General features: G+C 44.8%; 1 protein-coding gene across 13 annotated transcripts in view; it reads left to right on the forward strand.

The window, feature by feature from the left end:
• The window catches only part of BAIAP2 (BAR/IMD domain containing adaptor protein 2), a 223173-nt gene that overhangs the window by 85812 nt on the left and 110254 nt on the right, over positions 1 to 27107 (forward strand). For all 13 annotated transcript variants that reach the window (XR_008316360.1, XR_008316361.1, XM_053297059.1 and 10 more), the window contains exons 2-3: positions 15067 to 15142; positions 21304 to 21390. Coding sequence is in view for 11 of the 13 variants with exons in the window: in XM_053297055.1 (XP_053153030.1) it covers positions 15067 to 15142; positions 21304 to 21390 (163 nt within the window). In the remaining 2 variants the exon portion in view is untranslated. The remainder of the gene's footprint in view (positions 1 to 15066; positions 15143 to 21303; positions 21391 to 27107) is intronic.

The following is a 27107-nucleotide window of genomic DNA, read 5'->3' on the forward strand; positions in this document are numbered from 1 at the left end:
CTGCCTCGCCTCATTTGGTGGGGGCACTCTGAGCAGGGCCTCCAGGGAGCTTAAAGTCAGAGTCAGGAGATATGGGATGAGGTGCTCGCTCGCATACCCTGGTCCCGAGCTATCTGGGGCTTTAAAGGTTAAAACCAACAATTTGAATTGGGCCTGGAAACAGACTGGAAGCCAGTGCATCTGACGAAACACTGGCGTGATATGATCAAAATGCCCAGCCGCAGTTAATAATCTTGCGGCCCTGTTTTAAACCAGTTACAGTTTCCGGACCGTTCTCAAAAGCAGCCCCACGTACAACGCATAAGTGGGAGGTTACTAGAGCATGAGTAACTGTGTCCAAGCTAACTCCATACAAATATCTGATTTTGGTAGCTTCTTACATGTGTTTATCTCTCTCAAAAGAAGACAGTTCTTAAATAATGCTGGAAAAGGGGAGGATTCAAACACAGCTTTAACCCCATGGGCAGAAGTCGTGGGTGTGTGCTCGGTGTAAGGAGCTCCTGGCTCTCAGGGAACAAATTCGTTCCCTCGAGACCAAGGTGGCGGATCTGGAGAAGCTCAGAGAGACAGAGAGGCATGTGGACGAGACCTTCAGGGATGTGATAGAGGCATCCCACTCCAGGGCCGGTAGCTCCTCTGCTGTTAGGGAGAATGAAGGTCTTGGGCAAGGAGGACATCAGTCTGAGGAAGAGGGAGATGCTCCTTTAGAAGGGACCCCTTCCGTGGATGATGAGCCCATATCCTCTCGCACAGGGGATACTCCTCTGGGGGGTGGGGGCCTCCTTGTAGTTGGTGATTCGATCATTAGGGGGATAGAGAGATGGGTTTGTGACCCACGTGTTGACCGCACGGTGACTTGCCTGCCTGGTGCGAAGGTTGCGGACATTACGCAGCGTCTAGACAGGCTCCTAGGCAGTGCTGGGGAGGAGACAGCTGTCGTGGTGCACGTCGGCACCAACGATGTGGGGATATGCAGTCAGGAGGTCCTGGAAGCCAAATTCAGGCTGATAGGTAGCCTTTTGAAGTCCAGGACCCCCAAGGTAGCATTCTCAGAAATGCTACCTGTTCCACGCGCAAGTACAGTGAGACAGACAGAGCTGAGGGGTTTCAATGCGTGGATGAGACAGTGGTGCCGGGAGGAGGGGTTTAGATTTGTTAGGCACTGGGACACATTTTGGGGCAAACAAGGCCTGTACAAAAGGGACGGGCTGCACTTGAACCAAGATGGAACCAGACTGCTGGCACTTAAAATCAAAAAGGTTTCAGAACAGCTTTTAAAATGACACTTGGGGAACAGCCGATGGGAGCTGGGCAGTATCCCGTTTGGCAAAAGCCATCCTTTAAAGTGTGAGGCTGCAAAGAATGCAAATAAAACAGAAGGGGATGGAGCAAAACCACATAAAGAGCAGATGGGAGCCTGTGCCAGCAGGTCAAAGAGTCAAAAGAGTAGCATACATCAGGGGAAAGATTCAGCGTATAGGGGCTTGTATGCCAATGCCAGAAGCCTCCGAACCAAGATGGGTGAGCTGGAGTGCTTGGTTGCTAACGCAGAAATAGACATAGTGGGCATAACAGAAACATGGTGGAACAGTGAGAACCAGTGGGACACTGTTATCCCTGGGTATAAACTCTACAGAAAGGACAGGGAGGGGCGCCTTGGAGGAGGGGTAGCACTGTATGTTAAAGAAGGGATAGAATCTAATAAGCTAGAAAACCTAAGTGGACTGGAGTCCTCCACAGAAACCCTGTGGGTGACTATACAAGGTCGGAAAGGAAACGTGCTACTGGGGACATGCTATCGCCCTCCGGATCAAAATGATGACAGTGACTGGGAGTTGCAGCAGGAAATCAGGGAGGCATCAAGGAGAGGCAGGGCTGTAATAATGGGTGATTTCAACTACCCACACATAGACTGGGTTAATTCACATTCAAGTCAGGACAAAGAGGTCAAATTTCTAGATACGCTAAATGACTGTGCCCTAGAACAGTTGGTCATGGAACCAACCAGAGAGAAGGCGACCTTAGATCTAATTCTGAGTGACACCCAGGACCTGGTGCGTGATGTCAGTGTCATCGACCCTTTAGGGAACAGTGACCATAGTGCCATCAAATTCAGCATACATGTGGGGAGAGAATCACCAAGGATGTCTAACATGGACATTTTGAATTTCAGAAGAGGAAACTTCTCCAAAATGAGGAGTATGGTGAAAAAAAAGCTGAGGGGGAAAATCAGGAGAGTCACTTCGCTCCAGAGTGCATGGAGTTTACTCAAAACCACAATACTAGAAGCCCAGTTAGATTGTATACCCAAAAGGAGGAAAGGTACCACTAAGTCCAGGAGGATGCCAGCATGGCTAACGGGTACCGTCAAGTAAGCCATAAAAGGGAAGAAGATTTCCTTCCGAAATTGGAAGGCCTGTCCAAACGAAGAGAACAAAAAGGAACACAAACTCTGGCAAAAGAAATGCAAGGTGGCAATAAGGGAGGCAAAAAGAGAGTTTGAGGAACATTTAGCCAAAAGTATCAAGGGGAATAACAAAAACTTCTTTAAGTACATCAGAAACAGGAAACCTGCCAGGGAGGCGGTTGGGCCATTAGACAATGAGGGAGTGAAAGGGATTATTAAGGAGGATATGGAGGTTGCAGAGAAACTGAATGCCGTGAAGACAGATGCAAAGAACTCAGAGGATACTGAGCATATACCTGTTCCTGAACCAGGCTTTTTAGGGATGGAGGCTAGAGAGCTGAGTCAGATAAAAGTGACAAGGGATGATGTTCTAAACTGTCTGGAAAAACTGAAAGCTAACAAATCACCAGGGCCGGATGGCATCCATCCAAGAGTCCTCAAAGAACTCAAATGTGAAATTGCCGACCTTCTTGCTAAAATATTTAACTTATCCCTGAAATCGGGCTCTGTACCAGAGGACAGGAGAGTGGCAAATGTAACACTGATTTTCAAAAAGGGATCCAGGGGAGATCCGGGAAATTACAGGCCAGTTAGCCTAACATCCGTTCCAGGCAAATTGATGGAAAGCATCCTCAAGGATAAAATTGTAAAGCACCTAGAAGAACAGGCCCTGCTCGGAGTGAGCCAGCATGGCTTCCGCAAAGGTAAATCTTGCCTCACCAACCTTTTGGACTTCTTTGATAGTGTCAACAAGTGTGTGGATCAAGGTGATCCAGTTGACATAGTCTACCTGGACTTCCAAAAAGCTTTTGACAAAGTTCCTCATCAAAGGCTCCTGAGGAAACTTAGCTGTCATGGGATAAAGGGACAAGTACATTTGTGGATTGCTAACTGGTTGAAAGACAGGAAACAGAGGGTAGGTATAAATGGAGAGTTTTCACAATGGAAGGAAGTAAGAAGTGGGGTCCCCCAGGGATCTGTACTGGGACCGGTGCTTTTTAATGTATTCATAAATGATCTAGAAGCAGGGGTAAGCAGCGACGTGGCCAAATTTGCAGATGATACCAAACTCTTCCGGGTAGTGAAATCTCAAACGGATTGTGAGCAGCTCCAAAAGGATCTCTCCAACCTGGGGGAGTGGGCGACAAAATGGCAAATGCAGTTCAATGTTAGCAAGTGTAAAGTGATGCACATTGGGATGAAAACCCCCACTTCAAGTATATGCTGATGGGATCCGAGCTGTCGGTGACGGACCAGGAGAGGGATCTTGGGGTTGTGGTTGACAGCTCGTTGAAAGTGTCGACTCAATGTGCGGCAGCTGTGAAAAAGGCAAATTCCATGCTAGGGATCATTAGGAAGGGGATTGAAAATAAAACGGCTAACATTATAATGCCCTTATACAAAACTATGGTGCGACCACACTTGGAGTACTGCGTACAGTTCTGGTCACCACATCTTAAAAAGGACATTGTTGAACTGGAGAAGGTACAGAAAAGGGCAACCAAGATGATCAGGGGACTAGAGCACCTTTCCTATGAGGCAAGACTACAACACCTGAGGCTTTTTAGTTTAGAAAAAAGACGACTGCGGGGAGACATGATAGAGGTCTATAAAATCATGCATGGCGTGGAGAAAGTGGAGAGAGAGAGATTCTTTTCCCTCTCACACAACTCTAGAACCAGGGGTCACTCCATGAAATTGATTGCCAGAAGGTCTAGGACCAACAAACGGAAGTACTTTTTCGCACAACACGTGATCCACTTGTGGAACTCTCTGCCACAGGATGTGGTGACAGCCAACAACCTGGATGGCTTTAAGAGGGGTTTGGATGACTTCATGGAGCAGAAGTCTATCAATGGCTACTAGTCGGAGGGCTGTAGGCCACCTCCTGCCTCAAGGGCAGGGTGCCTCTGAGTACCAGTTGCAGGGGAGTAATGGCAGGTGAGAGGGCACGCCCTCAACTCCTGACTGTAGGCTCCCAATGGCATCTGGTGGGCCACTGTGTGAAACAGGATGCTGGACTAGATGGGCCTTGGGCCTGATCCAGCAGGGCTGTTCTTATGTTCTTATGTTAACCCTCTCCCTGCATTTTTCTAGTGCTATATAGAAGATCTTCCCTTACAGCAAATGTTCTATTTCTGTGGCTTTTGATTTATTAAGCTGGTCATAGGCCGAAATAAAGAAATAGATTGATACTGCTTTTGGCTAAATACCACTCAAGATTGGACTGCTGAGATAGTTTCTCTAAAGTGCAATAATTGCTATATCTCTTGTAAAGATTGTAACTGTGCTTGGAGAAAAACACATTAAGGAGACGTGGCTTTTGTAAGGGTGCATCTACATTTTTTTGGTAACAAGTCCATGCGTTTCTTTCTCTGAAATGCTGGTATGGCTGTGGCACTCTTTTTTTCCAAATTCAGCATTACCATACCACATATCCAATCCACAGTCTTCTGATTTTTAAAAAGGGTTCAGGTACATCATTTCATATTTCAGATCTATGTATATGTGATCACAAAATGTTTGTTACCGGGACTGGACAGGTCTAGCTTAAAGGTGTCTTCTAACTCTAGAATGTACACTGCCCAATGTTTTGTGCAGTGTTGGCATTGCGCAACCAGGGCTGCCTGGGTGCCAAGCAGGGAGATCAGTCTTCCGCCAGTGTGGCTCCTGCTGTATCCTGCTAACACTGCGCAGAACTAACAGCCACTAACAATAATACTACTTAGCATTTGTAGAGCACTTTCAAGTTTTTTCAAAGCACTCGGTATTATCTTTATGTAATCCTTACAACAACCTTGTATGGCAGGAAGGTAAAGTGTTATCCCCACATTGCATCTGAGGCTGAGGGGGATTGGCTTGCCTGAGGCCGCCTAGTGAGTTCATGGCAGAGGTGGCACTGAAACCAGAGAAGACTTTAGGTCTCCGGCCGTTAATGCAAACTGTTTGTCTCTCTTTCCACAATGCAGTTTTGTGAGGTAGCCAACCTAAAGTATAATTTTTATATATCTGTGATGTTCTTCCATTGGTTATAGACTTATTAAGATCAAACTGTGTGAAGGAAAACCTATTGAAGGAAATGACAGCAGTTTCCCTTCAAACGTCTCCCATACTTGATTCACAGAGAAGGATGGGATGTGTGTATAGATTCCCTTCCTTGTAATGTGTCCTAGATAAATGTCTCCTATAATTATGGAAAATAGTCCCTGAAACACCTTGTTACTAGTGGTTTCGGTGAGTTCTTATACTTCAGGAGCAATTGATGTAATGCTGTAGAGGATGTTTGATGACACATTCCAGTTGACTGGCAGTATGAATTTTCCTTTTAATGGCAACCTTTGCTTTCAGAAGCATTTTTTTGGAATAAACTTCTAGAATATAAATTAGCATTTGATGTATCTCTGTTAATAGCAGGAACTGCTAAATTATGGGGCTGCTCAATAACAGGATTTGAGGCCACTTGGGAACCTTGCACATTTGCTCTCAGCTCGTTGGGGGAAGCATAGGGTGAAAGCATGCATATATAACTTATTATTATTACATTTATAGCCTGCATTTCTTCTCTGAGAGAACTCAAGGCAGTGTACAAAGGGTTTGCAAGCACTGACCAGACCTATTTAGCTCCAGCAAAGTTGCTGCATTGTGTTCCACAATAGATCAGGTTTATCATAAATATAGGCTATAATGTATTTTCATGCATATAACCCATAGGCTATTCATTTTTTTTGCCAATAGAAGAGGGGTGCGGGGACTTAAAGGAATGCAGATATTGAATGGTATTGCTTTCTAGCAATACGTTAACACAGACCACTGTATTTCTCTCCCCACTGCCCCATTTCTCTCCCCCGCATAGCTGCTGCTGCCCTCGTTTCTCTTCTTGCTGCCCCATTTATCTCCCCGCCTTTCCTGCCATGCTCCTGTTTCCCTACTGCTCCCACCACTGGGGCAGTATTCCTCCCACTTGCTGTTGCCTTGTTCCTCCTTGGCATGCAGGTCCATGCTGGCCACAATTCACACCCTTGCATCCTCGACGTAGACAGTGCTGGCAAGAAAAGCCTGGCACCCCCTTTCTGCAGAGTTTCCAGTCTTCTCTGTAGCAGAAGGTGTGGGGAGCAGCTGAGTGTGGGCTTTCCTTTTAACTTTTTAACAAGGATGCTAATGAATTGTGGGCTCTAGGAAGGTGTGGGCTCTTCCCATGGGCAGGGTATATGAATGAAAATACAGCAATTAAAATATAGGCTACACACAGAATACGGTTTAATGCAACAATGTCAAAATTTCGTGGCTACTGGGCTTATTTTATAGCCCACTTATTAATATTGGGTTTTCACCTTCAGAGAGAAGATTGATATAGAAATGGAAATAGCAAGCTTCTAGTCTTTCTGTTCCTAACATGTTACATTTGTAGCCAAAATAAACCTCACAGCCTTCAAAGAGAACGTAGGGCCCAACAATGATACCTTGCTGGCAGATACCCGAAGGCACTATTGCAGTTGATAACCATGCATATATGGAACCCTTGTGATGGTAATATTAAGTGTAAAATGGCCTTCTTCATGTAACAAAAGGCCTGCAGAGTACATCTAACCTCTCAAACCAGCTTTTTCTCACACACACCCAATTTTGACCTATTCCATAGGCTTGAGCCCGGAACGGCTCCGCCATGTTTTGGCGGCGGCGGGGGTGTTCCCTTAAGGGCTGGGGAGGATGCACTCACCCCTCCCGCCGCATTTCCCCTGCCAGCGCTCCGTTGTTTTGAAGCCCCTCAGGGCGGCAGCGTTCCTCCCTGCCGTCCTGTTGCCTTCATTTGCTGGGAGTACCGGCTGCAAATGCTCTCGTCGCGCATACACAGCAGACGGGCGCACACGCGACAGGCGCATGTGCACCCAGTACTTCTGGCCAATGAGGGCAACGGGGCGGCAGGGAGGAACGCTGCCGCCCCGAGGGGCTTCAAATCAACGGAGCGCCGGCAGGGGAAATGCGGCGGGAGGGATGAGTGCGCCCTCCCCCGCCCTTAAGGGAACACCCCCACTGCCGCTGAAACGGCCTCAGCTGCCAAAATGTTTTGGAGGCCTCTACAATGGCCTCTGAAACGTTTCAGGCTCAAGTCTACTATTCTGCCCCCCACCCCACAATAGTGCAGGCACTTTTCCTTTGCTTGTGATTGCTGGAGCCCTAGTTCCAGTCACAGTTTTTATTTTTATGTATAGCATTTTATGTTAAAGAACATAGCATCCCAGTTATTGGCTGACATCCTGACAAAGTCTTTGTGCACTCAGCCAAAAATAGCATTCCTGTTTCAGCAACATGGGTGCCTGCACACACATGATTTTTGCCAGTCTCACCTTTTCCCCGGAAGAGATCTATACAACCCACAAATATGTCACTGAGGGTTGTATGACCCTCAGGGATATGTTTGTAAGTTGCATAAAGCACTTCTGGGAGAAGAGGAGATTGGCCAAAATTGTCCCTCCTACAAATCATGAGCCAAAGTGGGAAAACATCAGCTGCATGCATGTTTTCTTGGCCTACATATCAACAACAGTAGGATGTCAGCCACCAAGTTTTGTACAGTTAGAAGCAGATACATTAGTGCAACCGATGATGGTCTCCTCCAGGTAGCTGATCAAGGGACTGGCTCATCTGTCTCAAAGCTTGAATGGTCAGCCATATCACTGAAGTGAATCATAGAGTAGTTTCTCCAATATGCTGGGTTGCATCTTTCTACTTTTAGGAATATTCAGTTAAGACGATAATAAGCAGCTCATGGTGAGGAGAATTGTGAATCAGCTGAACATTTCAGACTGCTGCTTCTCTAGAGCCTGGCTGTCCTGCTCATTTGAACCATCCCCCTACTTTCATTTACTCTTCTCCTCTCTCCCTCTCCCTCTCCCTCTCCCTCCTTTAAAGAAAGGATCCAGGTGGTCCTCTTTACCGACACAAATGTCACTGCTCACTTGGTAGCCTGTTAGGAAAACTGCTGGAGTAAAGCCATTGCTCAGAATTAATCTGAGGATTTAAAAGGAAATTCCTGAGCTAACCAACATTTTTTAAAGTCTGAACAATGTTACCTCCAGACACAGTGTACTCTACTGAAATCTGCAAGCTTGGATGCATTGCCTTGAAGAAACTGTTGCCTGTTTTGAAATTAATAGCCTGCTGTTTTGAGCTCGGGGAAAGGCAGATGCGCTGCTGCTGCTCCTTGGCATTAGCAACGGGTTGCATTTGCAGAAGTAAATTACAGTGGTCACGGTCTTGAAAGAACAGGCTTCAGGAACGAGGGATAAAAATGCTTCAGGCAGAAAATGAGCTTTATAGTTGCTTGGCTGGCTTCAATTGAGGTGGCAGATGTTTAATCAGCTTATTTGACAGAAGTGTCTTGTGTCTCTCTCCTCTCCTCCCCTCCCCTTTCGAGGAGTGCAACTGAACTATGTCCTGTGGCAGTATGGGAGGGCAAAAGGGAAAAGGCAGACTGGGAGGTCATTCACACGACTGGGCGGGTGGGGGGAAGGCTGGTTAAACTCACCTTACCCTCAGATGAAAGATTGCTTGTTTCTGGGAGTGTGGGCTTCGCTCCCAGATGAGCAGCATTGCATGGCACAGTGCACAGCTCTGGAGGCTGGGACAACATGTCCCAGCCTCTGGTTATCCCACAATGCACTGCACGACATGCACAATGCACTGTGGGATTTCCCCAGGAGGTGGGCGCTCTAGGTGCCTGTCTCTATAAAAGCCAGGATAAAAAGCTGGGCTAGGCAGTGCTGCCTGCTGGGATTGGGCCCGATCTGGCAGTTCTCACGCTCAGCCTAACCCAAGCTGGGCTTCCCTAGCCTGGGCTGGGCTGCACATGAGAACAACCTCTGGGAATGCGGCTGTACCCATTTTAAATTGTCTCTGCAGCTCGGCTCCTGTTTGGTCAATGGCATGGTTCCGGTTCCATACAAGCCCTGGGGCTGAAGCCAGATCCAGCCTCTGTCACTGGTGCTGTAACAGGTCTTTGTTTCCCCCCTGAGGACTGATGGAGGGGGAAGCCCTGTACTATCCCTTCCTGTGCTAATATGCAAGATTATTGCGAAGATTGCCAATAAAGCTGAGCTCTGCTTGTTTGTGGCTTCTTGTATGGAATTTCTAACACATCCAGGAAAATTCATTCCTAAAAAACTGGAACCCTTTTAAGTGCTTGAGTTTCTCTCTCTCTGTGTGTGTGTGTGTGTGTGTGTGTGTGTGTAGAGAGAGAGAGAGAGAGAGCGCTATTTTAAACATAGCAGTTTGGTACACTAGAATTTGAAGGTATTGCTACTTTCTGTTGATACTACCAGAAGCAAATAAGTTTGGCGCTACTCTGTTCAAGTCTTTTCAGTTCATAAACACTTTTATTGGGACAAACCACCTTGTCAATCTCAAGGGGCTCCAATTCTGAATCCAAGTTGGTTAAAAAAATCCTCTGGCTCCCTCCCCCCGCCGCTGCTGTATTTTTCTCACTGTTCCTTTTCACCCTTCTTTACCAATCTGTACATACCTCCTCTGGGAAACTATTCTAGTAACAGGCAAGAGATGGGAGAAGAGAAAATTACTAGCAGCTGGTCAGGTCCTGACAGTGGGAAAGCCCAGATGGCTTGGCCTGCTAATCTGTAGTCAAGCCACTAATCAATTAGCCAGTCCACTAAGCCATGGACTTAAAAAAAACACACACCCCGAAACAAGTAAAGTAGGGACAGAACTGAAAACCAGATCTTCCTCAATATGAAAATCTAATTTGCTGAATATGCTTAGGCTATAAAAAAAAATAACTTTTAGCCAGGTTGTGTGAGAGTTCTGGAAGGCTCTAGGTGGAAAAGTCCAGTGAACTATGTACTGAATTTGTTTGGTTTCCTGCCTTTTCCTCCATTAGTTGACTATGGTTTGTCTTATTGCAAGGCGAGTTCCTATTTGTTCAGGCAGGGGTGAGGTTTTGCTTTCTACAAAGCTCAGCTGGTGAATTCCTCATCTCATTTGTAAGGTGCCATAGTTACAAAGGGATTGAATGACTTTTTGGATTGGTGAGTTAAGATAGGCAGGACGACTCATTCACAGTTTGTTACACACAACACAAAGAAGCATTTTCTTTTCTTCTGAGATTATGTAGAGCTAAGAAAACAGTTAAAGCACGTATCTTAGTATAGTGGTTAGAGTGCTGGACTAGGACCGGGGAGACCCGAATTCAAATCCCCATTCAGCCATGAAACTAGCTGGGTGACTCTGGGCCAGTCACTTCTCTCTCAGCCTAACCTACTTCACAGGGTTGTTGTGAAAGAGAAACTCAAGTATGTAGTACACCGCTCTGGGCTCCTTGGAGGAAGAGCGGGATATAAATGTAAAAATAATAATAATAATAATAATAATAATAAGAAGAAGAAGAAGTTGAGTTAACTCCCAGTCTTCAAAAATTCTTGCTTTGGGGGCCAGTTTTCCCTCTCTTTTGGATGCCTCCTATAGAATAATATTTAAAAGGAACCATATTGCTACTTCATTTTGGTCTAAGCAAAGTCTGGGTAAGTTTGGACTTGATAAAAACAGATAACAAGAGTTACATGTCTGAAAAATTATCAGCTAGCTGTGTGTGTGTGTGTGTGTGTGTGTAGTTGCTCTCTCTCTTTTTGTCATGATTTTAAGGTTGATCACCACTATCCTCCTGCTACGGAGAGGGAATTGGAAACACGTGTGCCCAAGACATGACCAAGCGGGCAACTGAACTCATGTTCATCCATGCTGGCTACCATAAATGCTAGTGTCAATTTTCAAGAGAACACAAATGCCAGAAAGGCCTTGCTGCAGAACAGTGGGACAAGTTCTGCAAATAATTTAAAATAGGGAACATGTTAAGTGAAACAAAGATTAATACATGCATTGCTTGTTTATGAAATTTATTGCAATAAAGTGCTAATTATAAAAAAAAATCTGCAAAGAAAGCAATAGTTGCATGCTCAACTGGAATTTACCACTTTTATTACCTGTATATGAGCCAATTTGGTTTTTGTAATGACCCCCTGGCAGTTGCCAAGTCTTAATGCATACCTCATGAGACTGCTCTGGTTAGGTTAGTTTTCCAAACTCTGGCCATCGTTGTGGTGAGAGTGGAGGTAACCTTTTGCCAAAGCAACCAAACAAAGCTATAATACATAGTCAGTTTGCCTAGAAGCAGAGTTGGTGCATGGAGCTTAATTCTGGAGCAGAACAAAAACAAAATCAAATGAATTATCCCACTACTAAACATGTGCTTAGATTATTTTGTTTGTTTGTTTGTTGTAATTAGGAGGATAGAAATATATTCACCTAGCATAACTTCTTGTTGTGCCATCGAGTCATTGTTGACTCCTGGTGACCACAGAGCCCTGTAGTTTTCTTTGGTAGAATACAGGAGGGGTTTACTATTGCCATCACCCACGCAGCATGAAATGATGCCTTTCAGCATCTTTCTATACCACAGCTGCCCGATATAGATATAGATGGGGCTGCACTCCCCTTGAAGGAGCAGGTACACAGCTTGGGTTACTACTGGACCCAGCTCTGCATTTGGAAACTCAGGTGGAGGCGGTGGCCAGAGGTGCCTTTGCACGGCTTCGGCTAGTGCGCCAGCTGCGTCCCTTTCTCGAGAAGGCATATCTGGCCACAGTTACCCGTGCGTTAGTCACGTCATGGCTAGATTACTGCAATGTGCTCTACGTGGGGCTGCCCTAGAAGAATATCCGGAAACTGCAGCTTGTACAAAATGCGGCAGCTAGGGTTCTGTCTGGAGCTGCCCGGTGTGATCACATCCCACCTATTTTGAAAGAGCTGCACTGGTTACCAGTGTGTTTCCGGGTCCAATTCAAGGTGCTGGTTTTGACCTTTAAAGCCCTTAACGGTTTGGGCCCGGGATACCTGAGGGACCACCTGCTCCCAAGGGTTTCTGCCCGCTTGACGAGATCATCTGAGGGGGCTCTGCTCCAGGTGCTGACAATGAGGGAGGCTAGGTTGTCATGCACTCAGGACAGGGCCTTCTCTGTTGCTGCCCCCAGGCTTTGGAATGTTCTCCCAGGGGCCATTCGCTCCTCAGACTCCGTCACAGTTTTTAGAAAGCTTGTTAAATCTTGGCTTTTTATCCAGGCGTTTACATGATTTTTTAAATTGCTGCTTCTGTGTGTTTTTATCCATGTATAGTTTTCTGTATTTGTATATTATATATTTTAATATCAGATTGTTTTTATATTTTTAGCTAAATACTTTTAACTCATTTTTATTATGTGTTTTAACTTTTGTAAGCTGCCTTGAGATTGTTTTTAATGAAAGGCAGTATATAAATCTAACAATAAATAAATAAAATAAATAAATTTCCCCATAGTCTGGGAAACATACCAGCAGGGATTTGAACCTGCAACCTCTTGCTCCCTAGGCAGGTTACTTCCCCACTGCACCATTAGGTGGCTCAGCATAACTTGTAGGACAACATAATGCAGTGTAATTAAACTCTTATACTGCACTTTCTAGCCAGGCCAAACATAGACAGGGGTGTCACTAGATGGTGGTCCATGGGGCATGGGTCCCAAACCTTGCCACCCACCTCCCTGCTCCATAACATCTTCCATGTCCTCTCGCAGCAGTGGAGGAATTTCTTGCCTCCACTGTGGCAGTGGAGGCATCTCCATGACCTCTTGCAGTATGCATGGGGGAGAGAACTCCTAGCCTCATCTAGCTTTCTGCTGCTTCCCTCTTTGTAAGTGCTGTATTATAATATAAGCAACTTTGAAAAACATATGCATTTATTCTTGTGGGGTGTGATTATCTAAGTGGAGGGGGGGCCTCTGAGCCTGGGATCTGGATCTCTTAAGTGCCTAGTGACGCCCTTGGTTGTAGAAAATATTTCTCCCTCCTGCTTCTAGTAGGATAGCAGGAGTGAGCGAGTCTGGCAGAGGGGAAACGACTTTGGCAAAGGAGCTCAATCTTTAACTGTTGAAACAAATCTTGGGCAAGGGGTATGTTTGAAACAGACCAGCGGAGTATGTGTGTATGAGATGGATAATTGCATTATCTGTATATTTACGATCAGTGGGTGACAATTCCCCATTACTGAAATCCCAGTGCTCTGACAACTTGTTTAGATTAACATTGCCTGTTGTGCAGAAAGGGCTTCCATTATTTAATTCAGCACATTTTTGCATTCTCTTTGGGGAAGCTGATGATGATGACTTAAAAAGAAAATGAGAGTTCCTCAGTCCTTGTTCCTCCTCTTGAGGTGCTAAAGTACAGAGGCATAATCTTGGCATGCCACATCTTGACTATTGGGGGCCATTGGAACTTATAGGCATGTGTTCAAGTATGTACTGTTGTAATGTTGTGTGGTCCTTGGCATGTTATTCTGTAGAAAGACAGAGGGAAATATGTTGCCCCCCACAAAAAAAACCATGCTTAAGGCAGTATAACTGTGTCTAGCCAGGTTAGTTTGCCATCTCTCTCTCTCTCTCTCTCTCTCTCTCTCTCTCTCTCTCTCTCTCTCTCTCTCTCTCTCTTTCTTTCTTTCTTTTGCTTATGCTCTGCTTACAGAGTGAAGTATTTGTAACTAATTGTCAGCGGTTCTTATCCTACCTTTCCCAATCATTCTTTTCACCCACTGTCCTTGTTTTAAAATTAATTCTACTCCTGACAGAATAAATGTTCACACAGGAATTTTGTGGTGTCTGGAATTCATCACATATAGTTATTCCTGGACTGAATTGTAAGAAGACAGTGAAGCTCTTCACGCGATCCTTGTGAAGAGTTAGCAGGCGAGAAGAGAGCTGGTCTTGTAGTAGCAGGCATGACTTGTCCCCTTAAGCTAAGCAGGATCCGCCCTGGTTGCATACGAAAGGGAGTCTAGAAGTGTGAGCACTGTAAGATATTCCCCTCAGGGGATGGAGCTGCTCTGGGAGGGGCATCTAGGCTCCAAGTTCCTTCCCTGGCATCTCCAAGATAGGGCTGAGAGAGATTCCTGCCTGCAACCTTGGAGAAGCCGCTGCCAGTCTGTGAAGACAATACTGAGCCAGATAGACCAATGGTCTGACTTGGTATATGGCAGCTTCCTATGATCCTATGAGATAACCAGAAGCTGTTCGCTGGTTGGGCGGATTGCCTGCCCAGACGAGCAGCGGCTCTCCTGCAGGCTGCCCGCTCCTCGCGGTGCCTTACTCGGCCTCTCTGGGGCTTGGCTCAGGGAAGCACTGCCATGGGGTGTCCTCCACCCCCCGGAGCCCCAATAATGCACCGCACAAGTATGCAGTGCATTACTGGGAGCCCCCCTCCTGAGTGTATCCGCCACAGCTGCAAGCAGCTGCAAGCAGCTGCAGCAGACACACAATCAATTGGGTGCGCTCATGCCCCAAACCCAGGTTAAGCGGCTGGCTCCTTGAGAGGGCTTGTTGCCATGCTGGGCGGGGCTTCTTTTTGCTGCTTGTGAAACTAGCTTCAGTGTCTTACAAAATGTCGTTGACTCCAGTTTGTGTTTGTCTTTGTGGCATTGTGTGTATGTGGGAGGATTCTTGTTTCCAAGGCTTTATTCTGCATGGCCATGTGAGTCAGCCTCTCCTGCATACATGTGTATACAAGAGTACAGGAACACTTTGGCACTCTGTGGTCCTTAACCTGCTAATGTCTTGTTTATTTTGTAGACTATCATGGAGCAGTTCAACCCCAGCCTCCGGAACTTCATTTCCATGGGGAAGAACTATGAAAAAGCCTTGGCAGGTAAGTGAAGTGGTATTGGTGCATGCTGTCATGGCTGTCACATGAAAACGACAGGAAGAGCAACCCTCTTGGCACTGGTGGTGGGGAAACAGTAAAACCTGCTGCCAGGTGCAGTTTGTCCGCACTGTACTTGAAGGAAGAGAATATGTCAGGGATGTGTTTACCTACCAAAGGCAAGCTGCAGAGCAGCTCTTTGAATTAAGATGCAAACGTATCACTGCTTGACATACAAGGCAAGAAGGGCTGTTACAAAGCAGGCTGCTGGAGGAGCTATGACATGAAACATCTTCCTTACAAGGATGAGCCAGAAACAGGCTGCTGGCTTGCTGACAACTACTAGATGATAAACACAACTTGGGATTTCCCTTTCTTAAAAAATAGTGTCTGGATTTTGAATTGACGAATTGCTATTAAAATAGATATTGGGAAGTTACAGCTATGGAATTTAGCATCACATTTAGCAATGCACAAGAAGAGTGTTCCAAAGCTGGGATGATCCTTAAAGAGAAGCGGTAAATGTTCCATTTAAGTTTTCACAGTGCATATCCCCTACTGCAGGCCTGCTCAACTTTGGCCAGCCAGCTGTTTTTGGACTACAGCTCCCATAATCCCCAGCTACAGTGGCCAATAGCCAGGGATTATGGGAGTTGTAGGCCAACATCTGCAGGAGGGCCAAAGTTGAGCAGCCCTGCCCTACTGTAATACCTTGGACCAGGGGCAGGCAACCTTGGCTCTCCAGCTGTTGTTGAAGTACAGCTCCCATCATCCTTAGCCATGATGGGAATTGAAGCTCAAAAACAGCTGGAGAACCAAGGTTGCTTAACCCTGCCTTTGACTAAGGCCCTTAACCAGCTAAAAGCTGACTGTGATTTGTTGCAGCCAACGTTCTGTTAAGTTCATTGTAGCTAACTTGCTTTAATAGGTCTTTGTCATGGGTAAATGTGGTGGGCTCAGGGCCTTAGGTCACCCTTTTATGTATAATTAGCTTCCTTCAATCTTACTGGCTTCAGTGAGGCAGCCTTACTGTGTCAGGTCTGCAGTCTAGTTAATGTCATTGTTCAAGATTAAGATCCTACTTAATTAATTGTGTCTGAAGCTAGCTCTTACCCATGAAATCCCATGCCTTAACAAATATGCTAGTCTTTCAAGGTGCCATAGGACTCTTTGTTACAACAGGTGAATAGAATTGAGTCCAAAGCTGTTTCATACATTGTACAGCAAAAATCTCCAGGTTTGCTGCTTGCTTAGCAGAGTTGGGATTGGCTGTGGCTCTCAGAGGTACAGATAGGTAATCTTAGACCCTGGACCTAATGAGCTTACAGGGCCCCCCTGTAAAATAAGCATCCTCTCTCTACATATAGATTTCACCACAAACCCACAGGTCTGGGCCAGAGTGTGTCTGGGGAAAAGGACTACACAACCCACAAAGGATCCATACATCTTGATCATTCACCACAAACCCACAGATCTGGGACAGAGTGCATTTGCCCCCTGCCAAGACTACACAAGCCTCAATAGATTCACACAGATTCTTGATCATTCACAAACTAACTGGGACACAACATGTGTCTCTTGCTCCACAGTTCAAACACAAAGCCAACTTGGACATATAATGCATTTGTAAGGGAAAATAAATTAAAACCAAAACACATGCTCCTTGCTTCACTGTTCTTATGCAACCTTTTGGAACAAAAACCGACTCGAGCATAGTGCATTTGTTTAAAAAAAAATTCTTGTTTCTTTATTTAGATCTAACAGTTAGTTCCACTTTCACTAGGTGTGAAGTACTGTATGGATAGAGATAACTGTTTCTGGCTGCTTTGCTTCCAAAAATAAAATAAGCAAGAGTCCTGCCATCTTGGGCTGCATGTGCCCAACTTCAGAACTCTAAGCCCAACCATTCTGGAAATGTAAAGGATTGGGCAAAGGTGGGGCATGTTGTACTTTTTTATGAATGCAAAGGGTAGAATCCTTCACATGGGGGTGGAATGATGGTCCAAGGGAGGGCCTCCAGTTCCAGAAGTTATTGAAAATTTTCTACCATGAAACAAGCCACTTATAGGACTTTTTAAAGTTTTGTTACTTTTAAGTTCAAAAATAATTAAAAATCAATGGATTGCCCAATCTGCTTCATACAGTATCCTGCTAACCTGTTCTACATCTGTGGCCAATTTTAGAACAGGAGGCCAAGCCATTCTGGAAATATAAAAGGAGGCCTCTTAAAACACATACAAAAATGTGTGCGAAATGACCCCTTTTAAGGGCAATTTGAGCCTTTGGAGCACTCTTTCTAGGGAAGGCAATAGTTGCTGCTATCATTCTAATAGGTTGGGTTTTCTGCTTTTGCTGGATGCAGTTGTTCTGGTTACTTTATTTGGCCCTACCTAGATGGGCATGAAAATTCATTTACAAGTCCCAACCCAGATGTTTAGCTGTGATCAAATGTAAAGTTGACTATGTATGTTGCTTCCCTAATGATACGTATCTGCTCTTCTGTTGTTAAGCTAGTGCAGGTAGGCTGCTTTGATGCTCTCCCCAGCTGAGGGGACCTGAGCTAGCACACAGAACTTAATTGTTCTGTTCTTTCATACTTTCTGGCACCTGAACCTAGATGAAGCCCTGGGGAAAGCTTTCTCTGAAAGTTTTCTCTTTTTAGATGGCCTGGGGGTCCCTTAGGAGACTTTGCTGACTGACTCTGCCTTTTTGTTTTAAATGCATCATTCAGTAATCTCCTTGGGATTTTTTCCCTTTTTAAAACAAAAAATAGCTATCTGAGTCAGGGCTGTGTGAGTATTGTCTCTCCTGACTGAGACTTCAGGAAAAGCTGCTTGAACCAACAGCAGATTATCCTGTAGGGGTATCTGCTTTTTTTTTTTTTAAATGTATTTTATAAACCACCTGATATAAAACATCTCCAGGCAGTTTACATACAATTTCAGAAAAGCAGACCTGAGTTCAAATCCTTATTCAGCCATGATACTAGCTGGGTGACTTTGGGCCAGTCACTTCTCTCTCAGCCTAACCTACTTCACGGGGTTGTTGTGAGGAGAAACCTAAGTATGTAGTACACTGCTCTGGGCTCCTTGGAGGAAGAGTGGGATAGAAAATTAAATAAATAAATAAATAACTACAACCCTGAAAAAACAGATGTCTCAAGAGCTTCCTTGAAGGCAACCAGAGATGGGGAAGCTCTTATCCTGACAGGGAATGCTTTCCAGAGTCTAGGCCTGTGCTTTGGTACTGAAGCCAAATAATCTGTCCTATTAGGAACATAGGAAGCTGCCATATACTGAGTCAGACCATTGGTCCATCTAGCTCAATATTGTCTTCACAGACTGGCAGCGGCTTCTCCAAGGTTGCAGGCAGGAATATCTCTCAGCCCTATCTTGGAGAAGCCAGGGAGGGAACTTGGAACCGTCTGCTCTTCCCAGAGCGGCTTTATCCCCTGAGGGGAATATCTTGCAGTGCTCACACTTCTAGTCTCCCATTCAGATGCAACCAGGGCAGACCCTGCTTAGCTAAGGAGACAAGTCATGCTTGCTACCACAAGAGCAGCTCTGTTGTATTGGTACTGTGTGGAGGTAGCTGTTCTTCATGCACTCTTCTGGTGGAGAGGGGCTCCTTTATAGGAAGCAGAGCCCCGTAGTGCCTCCGTAATGGTTCAGATAGTGTGCAGGGCACAACAGGAGGTGTGCCCTGGGAAGGGTACTCCTAAGAGTTTCCCCCTGGAAACCATGTCTCCTCAACAGGGTTATACACCACACGGTGTCTAGTAAGAAACTGCATAGAAATCATATAGTGTGGACCACTGTAGCTATATCCGTTTGAGGTTCATGTGAAAAAGCATCTCTCTCTCCCAAATGGGTAAATGGCACTTTGACACTTTAAATTCATATTCATCACTCTGGTAACTGTGGTGGTGAAAAAGGTATCCTCATCCCTGTGCTGGGTATGTGCCAAGTAAATGAGATACAGAGTGGGCACAGACCACCAAATTTCCATGTAATAAGGTGTTGGTCATTCATTCATATTAATAACAATGTGGTGCAATTTCTGCCATACATTTCAATGTACGGTAAAGACTGGGGGCCTTAAGTGAGGAGGTTTCCCCACGCTGATGACTCAGTAAACTGGTCAGTTGTATTGGGGATCCATGGCAGGTGAAAATGAATGGAGAAAGTGTTTCATTTTAGAATAGCTTTTAAAGGAAAAGCTTGTCTTCCATGCTTTTTAGGATATTAAGTTCAGATGTCTGTTCAGTGTGTGTCTCTGTTTTGAAATCTTTAACTACTTGTAGTTGTTGGGTATTTTTAATATTTGGTCAGCTGAGGCTGCCAAATTGCCAAAAAATCCCACCCTTGCTACTCTTTCCTAATATGGAGCAGGAAAGAGAAGTGGGCGGCAGGGTGGAGGGGTTTGCATGAACCATGGTTCGTGCATTTTCCTAGCAGGGTGTTTGGTAACTATTCTGCCACACAGAGCCAGACTGTCAACCCCCACACCTCCATTTAGGGTGTGGGCTTCATTGGGTGTGTTATCTGGAGTGCTTTGGCCACACTGTGCCAAGTCAACAAGCCCTGTGGCAGTCTTTCCTGCCCTGGAGCAAGAAAGGGATGGAGGGCCACATTATGACTCACTAATATATCTATCTCTGTATCTCATATTTGGTCTGAACTGGATCTACAATTAGGGCAGAGTCTGTTATGGAGGTATCCAGCAACTCCTCTTATGTGGTCAGACTGGACCACTTTGTGACTCCTGAGGATGTGGACAAGCTGTTTTGGACTGTGTGTTCTACCATCTGCTCTCTTGACCCTTGCCCAACTTGGCTTATTTTATCTAGCAATCAGTTTGTCGGAGGGGGTCTGATTAACATCATAAATGTTTATCTGAGGGAGGGTAGGATGCCTCCTTGTCTTGAGACTATCATACCTGGAAAAAACTATATTGGACCCCTCAGGGTCCATAGGCCCGTCTCCACTCCCATGTTTAGGCAAAGTGATTGAGAGGGTGGTGGCCTGGAGGAAACTGATTATTTAGACCCATTTCAAACTGACTTTCGAGCGGGCTATGGGGTAGAGACTCCCTTGGTTGGCCTGATGGATGATCTCCAATTAAGTATTGGCAGAGGGAGTGTGACTCCTGCTGATCCTTTTGGATCTCTTGGCTTTCGATACCATCAGCCATAGTATCCTTCTGGCATACCTGAGGGAGGTGGGATTACGTAGCACGGTAGAACCATCTATAGTGGTTCCACTCCCACCTCTTGGGTAGATTCCAGATGGTGTCACTTGAAGACTGTTGCTCTGCAAAGCGAGTGTTAACTGTATGGAATTCTACAAGACTCCATACTGTCTGCAATGCTCTTTAACAACTACATGAAACCGCTGGGAGAGATAATCAGGAGATTTGGTGTAGGGTGTTATCAATATGCTGACGACACCCAAATCTATTCCTTACTGTCTTTTGTTTTGGGTCCAAGCATGTGTGGTGACAATTGGATAGTTCAGAACTTGCCAGTAAGCTATAGGTGTTTTAAGGGCATGTTGTTGGCACCAGGAGCTTTCCCGGACAGCAGGCTTTGCCGCGGTTTTTCTGCAAGGCTTTACTGTGAGTTTGAAGTTGCCCCCCCCCCCTGACGTAAAAAGTGGATATTTTTTACTCTGGATATGATTCGGGCTACACTCTTTATGCATGATGAAAAACCTGAATTGTGTGTGAAGTGCTCTCTGATAGCTCGCAGGGACTTCAGGGTAAATTTGGCCAGTATGTGAAAGCACACCTCCATTCTGGAGGAGATGCGAACTAAAAGCCAGATGTGAAAAACGTCTAGGTGGAGTGCTGGCCTATACGGGACACAATGCAATACTGAGAATCAAAAGGGAAGAAAATGTCTGTATCATGAATTGAATTAGCAGGCGTATCCCAATCAGTGTTCCCTCTAACCAGGATTCCAAGATGTTGTTGAATACAACTCCCATGATCCCCAGTCAAAGGCCATTGAAGCTGGGGATGCTGGGAGTTGTAGTGAACAACATCTGGGAATCCCTGTTAGAGAGAACAGTGATCCCAATATATGAAACATTTCTGTCATAGTCATTAAAGGAGCATTGGTGTAAAAATGAACATAACTGTAATATGTGTGTGTTTTCATTTTCTAGGTGTGACTTATGCAGCAAAGGGATACTTTGATGCTCTGGTTAAAATGGGGGAATTGGCCAGTGAAAGCCAAGGATCTAAGGAACTGGGTAAGTTGAGCAATGTAATGCTTTCAATAGGACTAGCTCAACGTGGCAAGTTCACCTTAAATAGGAATGCCCCCACAAAATGGAGGGCATCTTATTCTTGAAGCCTTCAGCTTTTTAGGGTTTCCAAGTGGTAGTGCTTTCATAAAGCTGGATTCTTGGATTTATGCTCCTTTGGGTGTGACCCCATTATGTCAATAGCAAAAACGTAATTGACTTTTTTTTAATGAGCTGGATTTTGCTCTTTGGAAATGCATGAAAGAGCACTAATACATCACAATAAGGCAAAGGGGCAAATATTGAACAAGACGGGCAGTATGTAAAAACCAGTACCTTGCTATCAGTTAGGCAAATACATGACTGCTTGGAATAGTTTTTGCTAATTTTTAACCAAGTGTGGGTTTGCCCACCAGTCAGTTGATTGACTGACTACCTGTATGGAATGCTTAGAACACACAGGGATGCTTAGATCATGTGGGTCTGTCAGTCTGTCTCTGTATATGCGGTTCATTTTGTTCTTAATGCATGGTCTGTTACCATGCAGCCAGGGGAAATGTCTTTTCAAGCCTGTAGTTGACAATTTGGAGCATGTGGGGTTTGGCTTCTGATATGTAAACAAGCACAAGCCAAGGTCTAAATGCTAAGGTGGTGACTGCCAAAAAGGGAGGGATGATGTCACAAGCATTGCTCTGTCTTTTCCAGAGAAGGAAACATTTCTGATTTTTAAGGGGAGAGTGGCTTTCTAAACTTGCCAAGGGTGCATGCTTGATATTGCTTAATGGATATTTATTTATTTTATGTGGCACATTTCTATACTGTCCCATATATAATTCTCCAGGCAGTTTACAATTTAAAACACAACAATAATTAAAGCATTAACAAAATTAAAACAATTAAAAATATAGATTAAAACTTAAAACTTGAAGCCTATAAATTAAAAGCCTTATTAAACAGGCATGTTTTCAGATTTTTCTTTAAAACATCCAGAGAATGAGAGGCTCTAACTTTGTTAAAGAACACGTTCCAAAGTCCCCGGGGCAACCCTAGAAAAGGCCTGGTTTTGAGTCACTACCAACCACGCCAGTGGCAACTGCAACTGGACCTCCCCTGATTAGCTTAATAGGTAGCGGGGTTATCCCTTTTCTCAACCATACTTAAAACGTATAGTGTAGGGGTGCGCGAGCTGACTTGAAAGTAAATGAAAGGCCAGGGAGAGGGAAAATGTAAAGTAAAGTGTGCTGTCAAGTCGGTGGCGACTGGTGGCGACCACAGAGCCCTGTGGTTGTCTTTGGTGGAATACAGGAAGGGTTTACCATTGCCATCTCCCGCGCAGTTTGAGATGATGTGGGTACTTACCTGTTAAATTGCAGTAGCGACTGCGGGGATGGCAGATGACTAGTTGCATGGTGATGTAAATGGCTTCTGTGCACACACAGAGGCCACTCTAAGGGTGGCCATGCATGCATAGAGGCTCAAAATGGGCCGCAGCTGGCATTTGGGACACCAGTGGGAGGTTTGGAGGAGCCTCTGTGGCCACTTATTCCACTATCCCCGCCACCGCAGTTTAAAAGATAACTACCTTTTCCCTCACTCTCACTCTGCATTTACCTTCTGGAGGAGAGCCCTTTACTTGTAAAGGTGACTCCCTGCTGGATTCCCCTTTACAAGTATACCTCGCAAACTGACTCAACAACCAGACCAGGGCCTGGCTCAACTGAGCTCAAGCCCAAGCTGCTGTGGTGGGCTTTTCCCAACTGGGAAAAGCAGTTCTGTGCACATCCCTAGTATAGTGTGGAGGCCACTTAAAGTAGCCATGTTTAAAGTAGACACTTGTGCTGTGCCTTGAAAATTTTATTTGTTTTACTTCCCACCTTCCAGAAATATTTAATGGTGGCTTTTAAAACAATTAAAAACTGTGGCCCAAGTCACTGAGTTTTCCTCAGGACAAACACAAAAGAAAAACTACAAAAGACATGTTAAAAATGCTCTACAAATGACTCAGTATGCTCTTCCATATTTATTGTTCGTAATCCTGGAGTTCCCAAATTACATGTGAGTGCTATATGTGACTTCTCTAGTTTGCTTCTTTTCCTTACCTAATTTTGAACGATACTTATGGAAGGTGAGAGAGTGTATTTCTAGGCAGTGTAACTCTATTGAACTCAATGTATATACAACAGTGCAATTGATCTTGAGTAGCAATTCAAAAATGGCTGCACTTGGAATTAGGATAATTCCATTCTCCTTCCCATGATCCTCTGCTGCACCTGTCTGCTGACTTCACCAGACTAGCATGGTACTAGTAACTGCTGTGATATAATCTGAACCCTTAAGAATGTTTTAAGTTGGCGGGGGGCAGGGGAATCAATAGTTTAAAAAAGAGCAATTGAGATATGGGCACTACTTTGCTAATGAGAATTCTAGAAAATTAACATTGATTTAGAACTCCAATAAGCTTTTTTTGTTTTTCAGTGGAGCAGCTCAGCTTATAGGAAGTTGCATTTTCGATTTGTGTAGACTGCCTGAGGACTGGAGCTGTTTACATCAGCTATGGAATTTGCTGCATGCCTAGAGCAAACAGCCAAGGGGTAGACTGACCCTCTGGCCCTGACTCCATCCACCTCCATATTTGTGTGGTAACAAAAAGCAAAAGTAGTTTTGCCTCCTGTTTTGTGTGTGGCTGTATGACATTCAAAAAGAGGCTTGCATGGGATTGCTGTGCAAGCTGCTTACACAAGCTCCAGATGTGGGTCTTTTTCACACAATTTCTTTTTCAAATGTGTGATGCAGCCATGCAGGAAGTGTGTGCTTCATGCTCCTCCACAAATATGTAACATATGAAAGCACTTCTGCTTCTGATTCAGAGGCAGCTCAGCATTGTGAAACTCCCCGCACACGAGCAGACAGTCTGCTCTGGGCGGCCAAACCCAGCCGCCCACATGACTGCCAGCTCCGTAATGGAGCTGGCGGGTGCTGGTGGGAGCGGGGGCCTATAGGCCCCCAGAAGCTCCAGCATGCCCTGCGCGAGTGCGCAGGGCATGCTGGAGAGACCCCAGGAGGCGGCTTTTCGCCTCCCCTCCAGGGATCTACTCGTCAGTAGCCACAGTGCAGAGCCACACCGCGGCTACTCATGATTAAAAAACCGGGTTTGTGGAGCACTCGCTCCACAAACCCAGTTTAAGGGGAGGGGTACTTAGGTGGGTTAACCGCTGGGAGGCAACCGGGCTTGCCTGCGAGCCCAGTGGCTTGCACAATCAGCCAAAATCGGGCTAGGCTCCCCTAGCCTGAATTTGGCTGATCGTGGGAATAGCCTCAGTATATGACCAAATAAACAAATTGCCTCCAATAATCTTTGCAATAAATAGACAATTTAAAAAACTTATAAGTGGAGATGCACTAACAGTTGAAGGCAGTGTTTGGAGCGTTGCCTGGAGTTTGTGTGGGTGGGTTGTTGGGGTGTTGGGTTTTTTCCCCTGTACCCTTTCAGCTAAAATCTGTTTTATCTATCTTTATCTTGTCATAGGAGTAAAGCTTTGAGGAACTAGATAGGAAGAATAGTCCATCCACATAATAATTAAAAGGGTGTAGAACATATGAAGATCTTCCCTAGCTTGAACATATGCTGTTCTTTTAGAACTCTACTGTTGCTTGGAATAGGGTTGTAATTGTCTTCTGGTAATCTGAGTGTTTTGAATATATATTTTAATATGCAGTTTTAAAAAGACGTTTGAGATGTGTTAACAGGATGCACATTCATTCATGATATATAAATGGTCCCACTTCTTTTTAGATCTGCACAAAGTTTTGCTGGAGCCAGAGGGTTGTATGTTTTACTTTGGGTACCACACACTAAACTCTAAAAAAAAAAAAAGAAAAAGTCAGGATTCACCACATTTGGATGTCACAGAAAATCCTATCTTATTCTAGGCTAGAATTGGAAGTAAAATCTTTCATCAGCTCATGTGCAGCTGAAACTAGAGGGTATTATTTAAAAATTTAACAGATGCTAAAGAAAGAGGTGGTCTCACCCTGCCAGATTTAAGGTTGTATTTTGATGCTGTTTGTTTGACGTGGTTAAAGGAATGGATAACATTAAGAAATCCCAGAATACTTGATCTGGAAGGATTTGGTAGAAGGTTTGGATGTCATTCCTGTTTGTGGTATGATAAAACTAAAGTGCATAAAGATTTTCTTAATCACTATGTAAGAAGGAGTCTAATGCGAGTGTGGGTAAAATATAAAAAATGGCTGGAACCTAAAACTCCATTATGGGTATCTCCGATTGAAGCTTTAGCACGTAAAGAGATAAATATGCAGTCTGAATGGGGTACCTATAGAGATTTGTTATGTTTTCAAGATAAGGGCTGTAAATTAAAAAATCTAAGTTCAAAATTTGGTTAGTAACTGGTTTCAGTACCATCAGCGAAATGAAATTTATAATAAGGATCTTAAAGCTGGATTTGAGGATCAGATGTCGAGATTTGAAAAGGAGTTGTGTGAAAACGATGAAAAATTAGTCTCTAAGATGTATAAGTTGTTGCTTTTGGAGGAGACAAGAGACGAAGTGGTTAAAACGACTATGATAAAATGGGCTCAAGATGTGGGTCATAATATAGAGATGGCAGCTTGGGAAAAATTATGCAAAACTGATTTAAAGTTCACTGCATGTTATACTTTAAAAGAAAATTGTTATAAGATGATGTACAGGTGGTATCTGACACCGAAAAAATTAGCATTCATGTATAAAAATGTTTCAAACAAATGTTGGAAATGTGGACAATGTGAAGGAACTTTCTTCCATATGTGGTGGTCATGCGGGAAGGCAAAGGCCTTTTGGGATATGATATATAATGAGCTGAAGAAAATTTTTAAAATGACATTTCCTAAGAGGCAGAGGCGTAACTATAGGGGGGGCAGGGGGGGCACGTGCCCCGGGCGCCATCTTTTCTGGTCACGTGGGGGGCGCCGCCATGACCAATTAAAAAAAATTTTTTTTTTAATTTTTTTGTTAATACAAATGTTTCCTGCTCAGTGCAGCAGCACTGCAGCAGTCAAGGGAGCATGTTGGTGCCCCCTTCCCCACGAGCGGTCCCTTCCGCGCTGCCTGCGCCCCCCCCATTGCTTTGCTGGCGCCTGGCGGCCAGTCAGTGGCCTGGCTTGGCAGCGGCGGCGGGCGCTTGTGAGGAAAAACCTAAGTATAATGTAGTATGTTGGGGGCGGCGGCGGGGGGCACGGTGGGGGGGCGCCATTTCAGTGTTTGCCCCGGGCGCCGTTTTCCCTAGTTACGCCTCTGCTAAGAGGCCAGAATCCTTCTTGTTGGGAATAACTCAAGGAGAGTTCTCTAGAAGAAATTTAACTTTTTAAATGTATGCAACCATGGCGGCTAGAATAGTATATGCGCAGAAATGGAAAGATAATAAAATGCCTTCAAAAGAAGACTGGCTGATAAAAATTTTGGAATATGCGGAGATGGCAAAACTTAACACTTATAAGGGACAAAAACTTGGAATGTTTTAAAGAAGATTGGGAACCTTTCTTACTTTACTTAAAGAACTATTTTTCTAACATGGACCTCTCAGCAGGGTTTGAAATTTAGTATCACAGCAGGTTGGGGTAGGGTAAAATTGAATTGTAAGGCGGAGTATATATGTTTTGTCATATTATAGCAGTGGCTTATATGTATAGTTAACAAGAACCACGCAGACTGGTAAGCAGGAAGT

This window comes from Hemicordylus capensis, chromosome 2 (genome assembly GCF_027244095.1).
Source record: "Hemicordylus capensis ecotype Gifberg chromosome 2, rHemCap1.1.pri, whole genome shotgun sequence".
Classification (NCBI taxonomy): Eukaryota; Metazoa; Chordata; class Lepidosauria; order Squamata; family Cordylidae; genus Hemicordylus; species Hemicordylus capensis.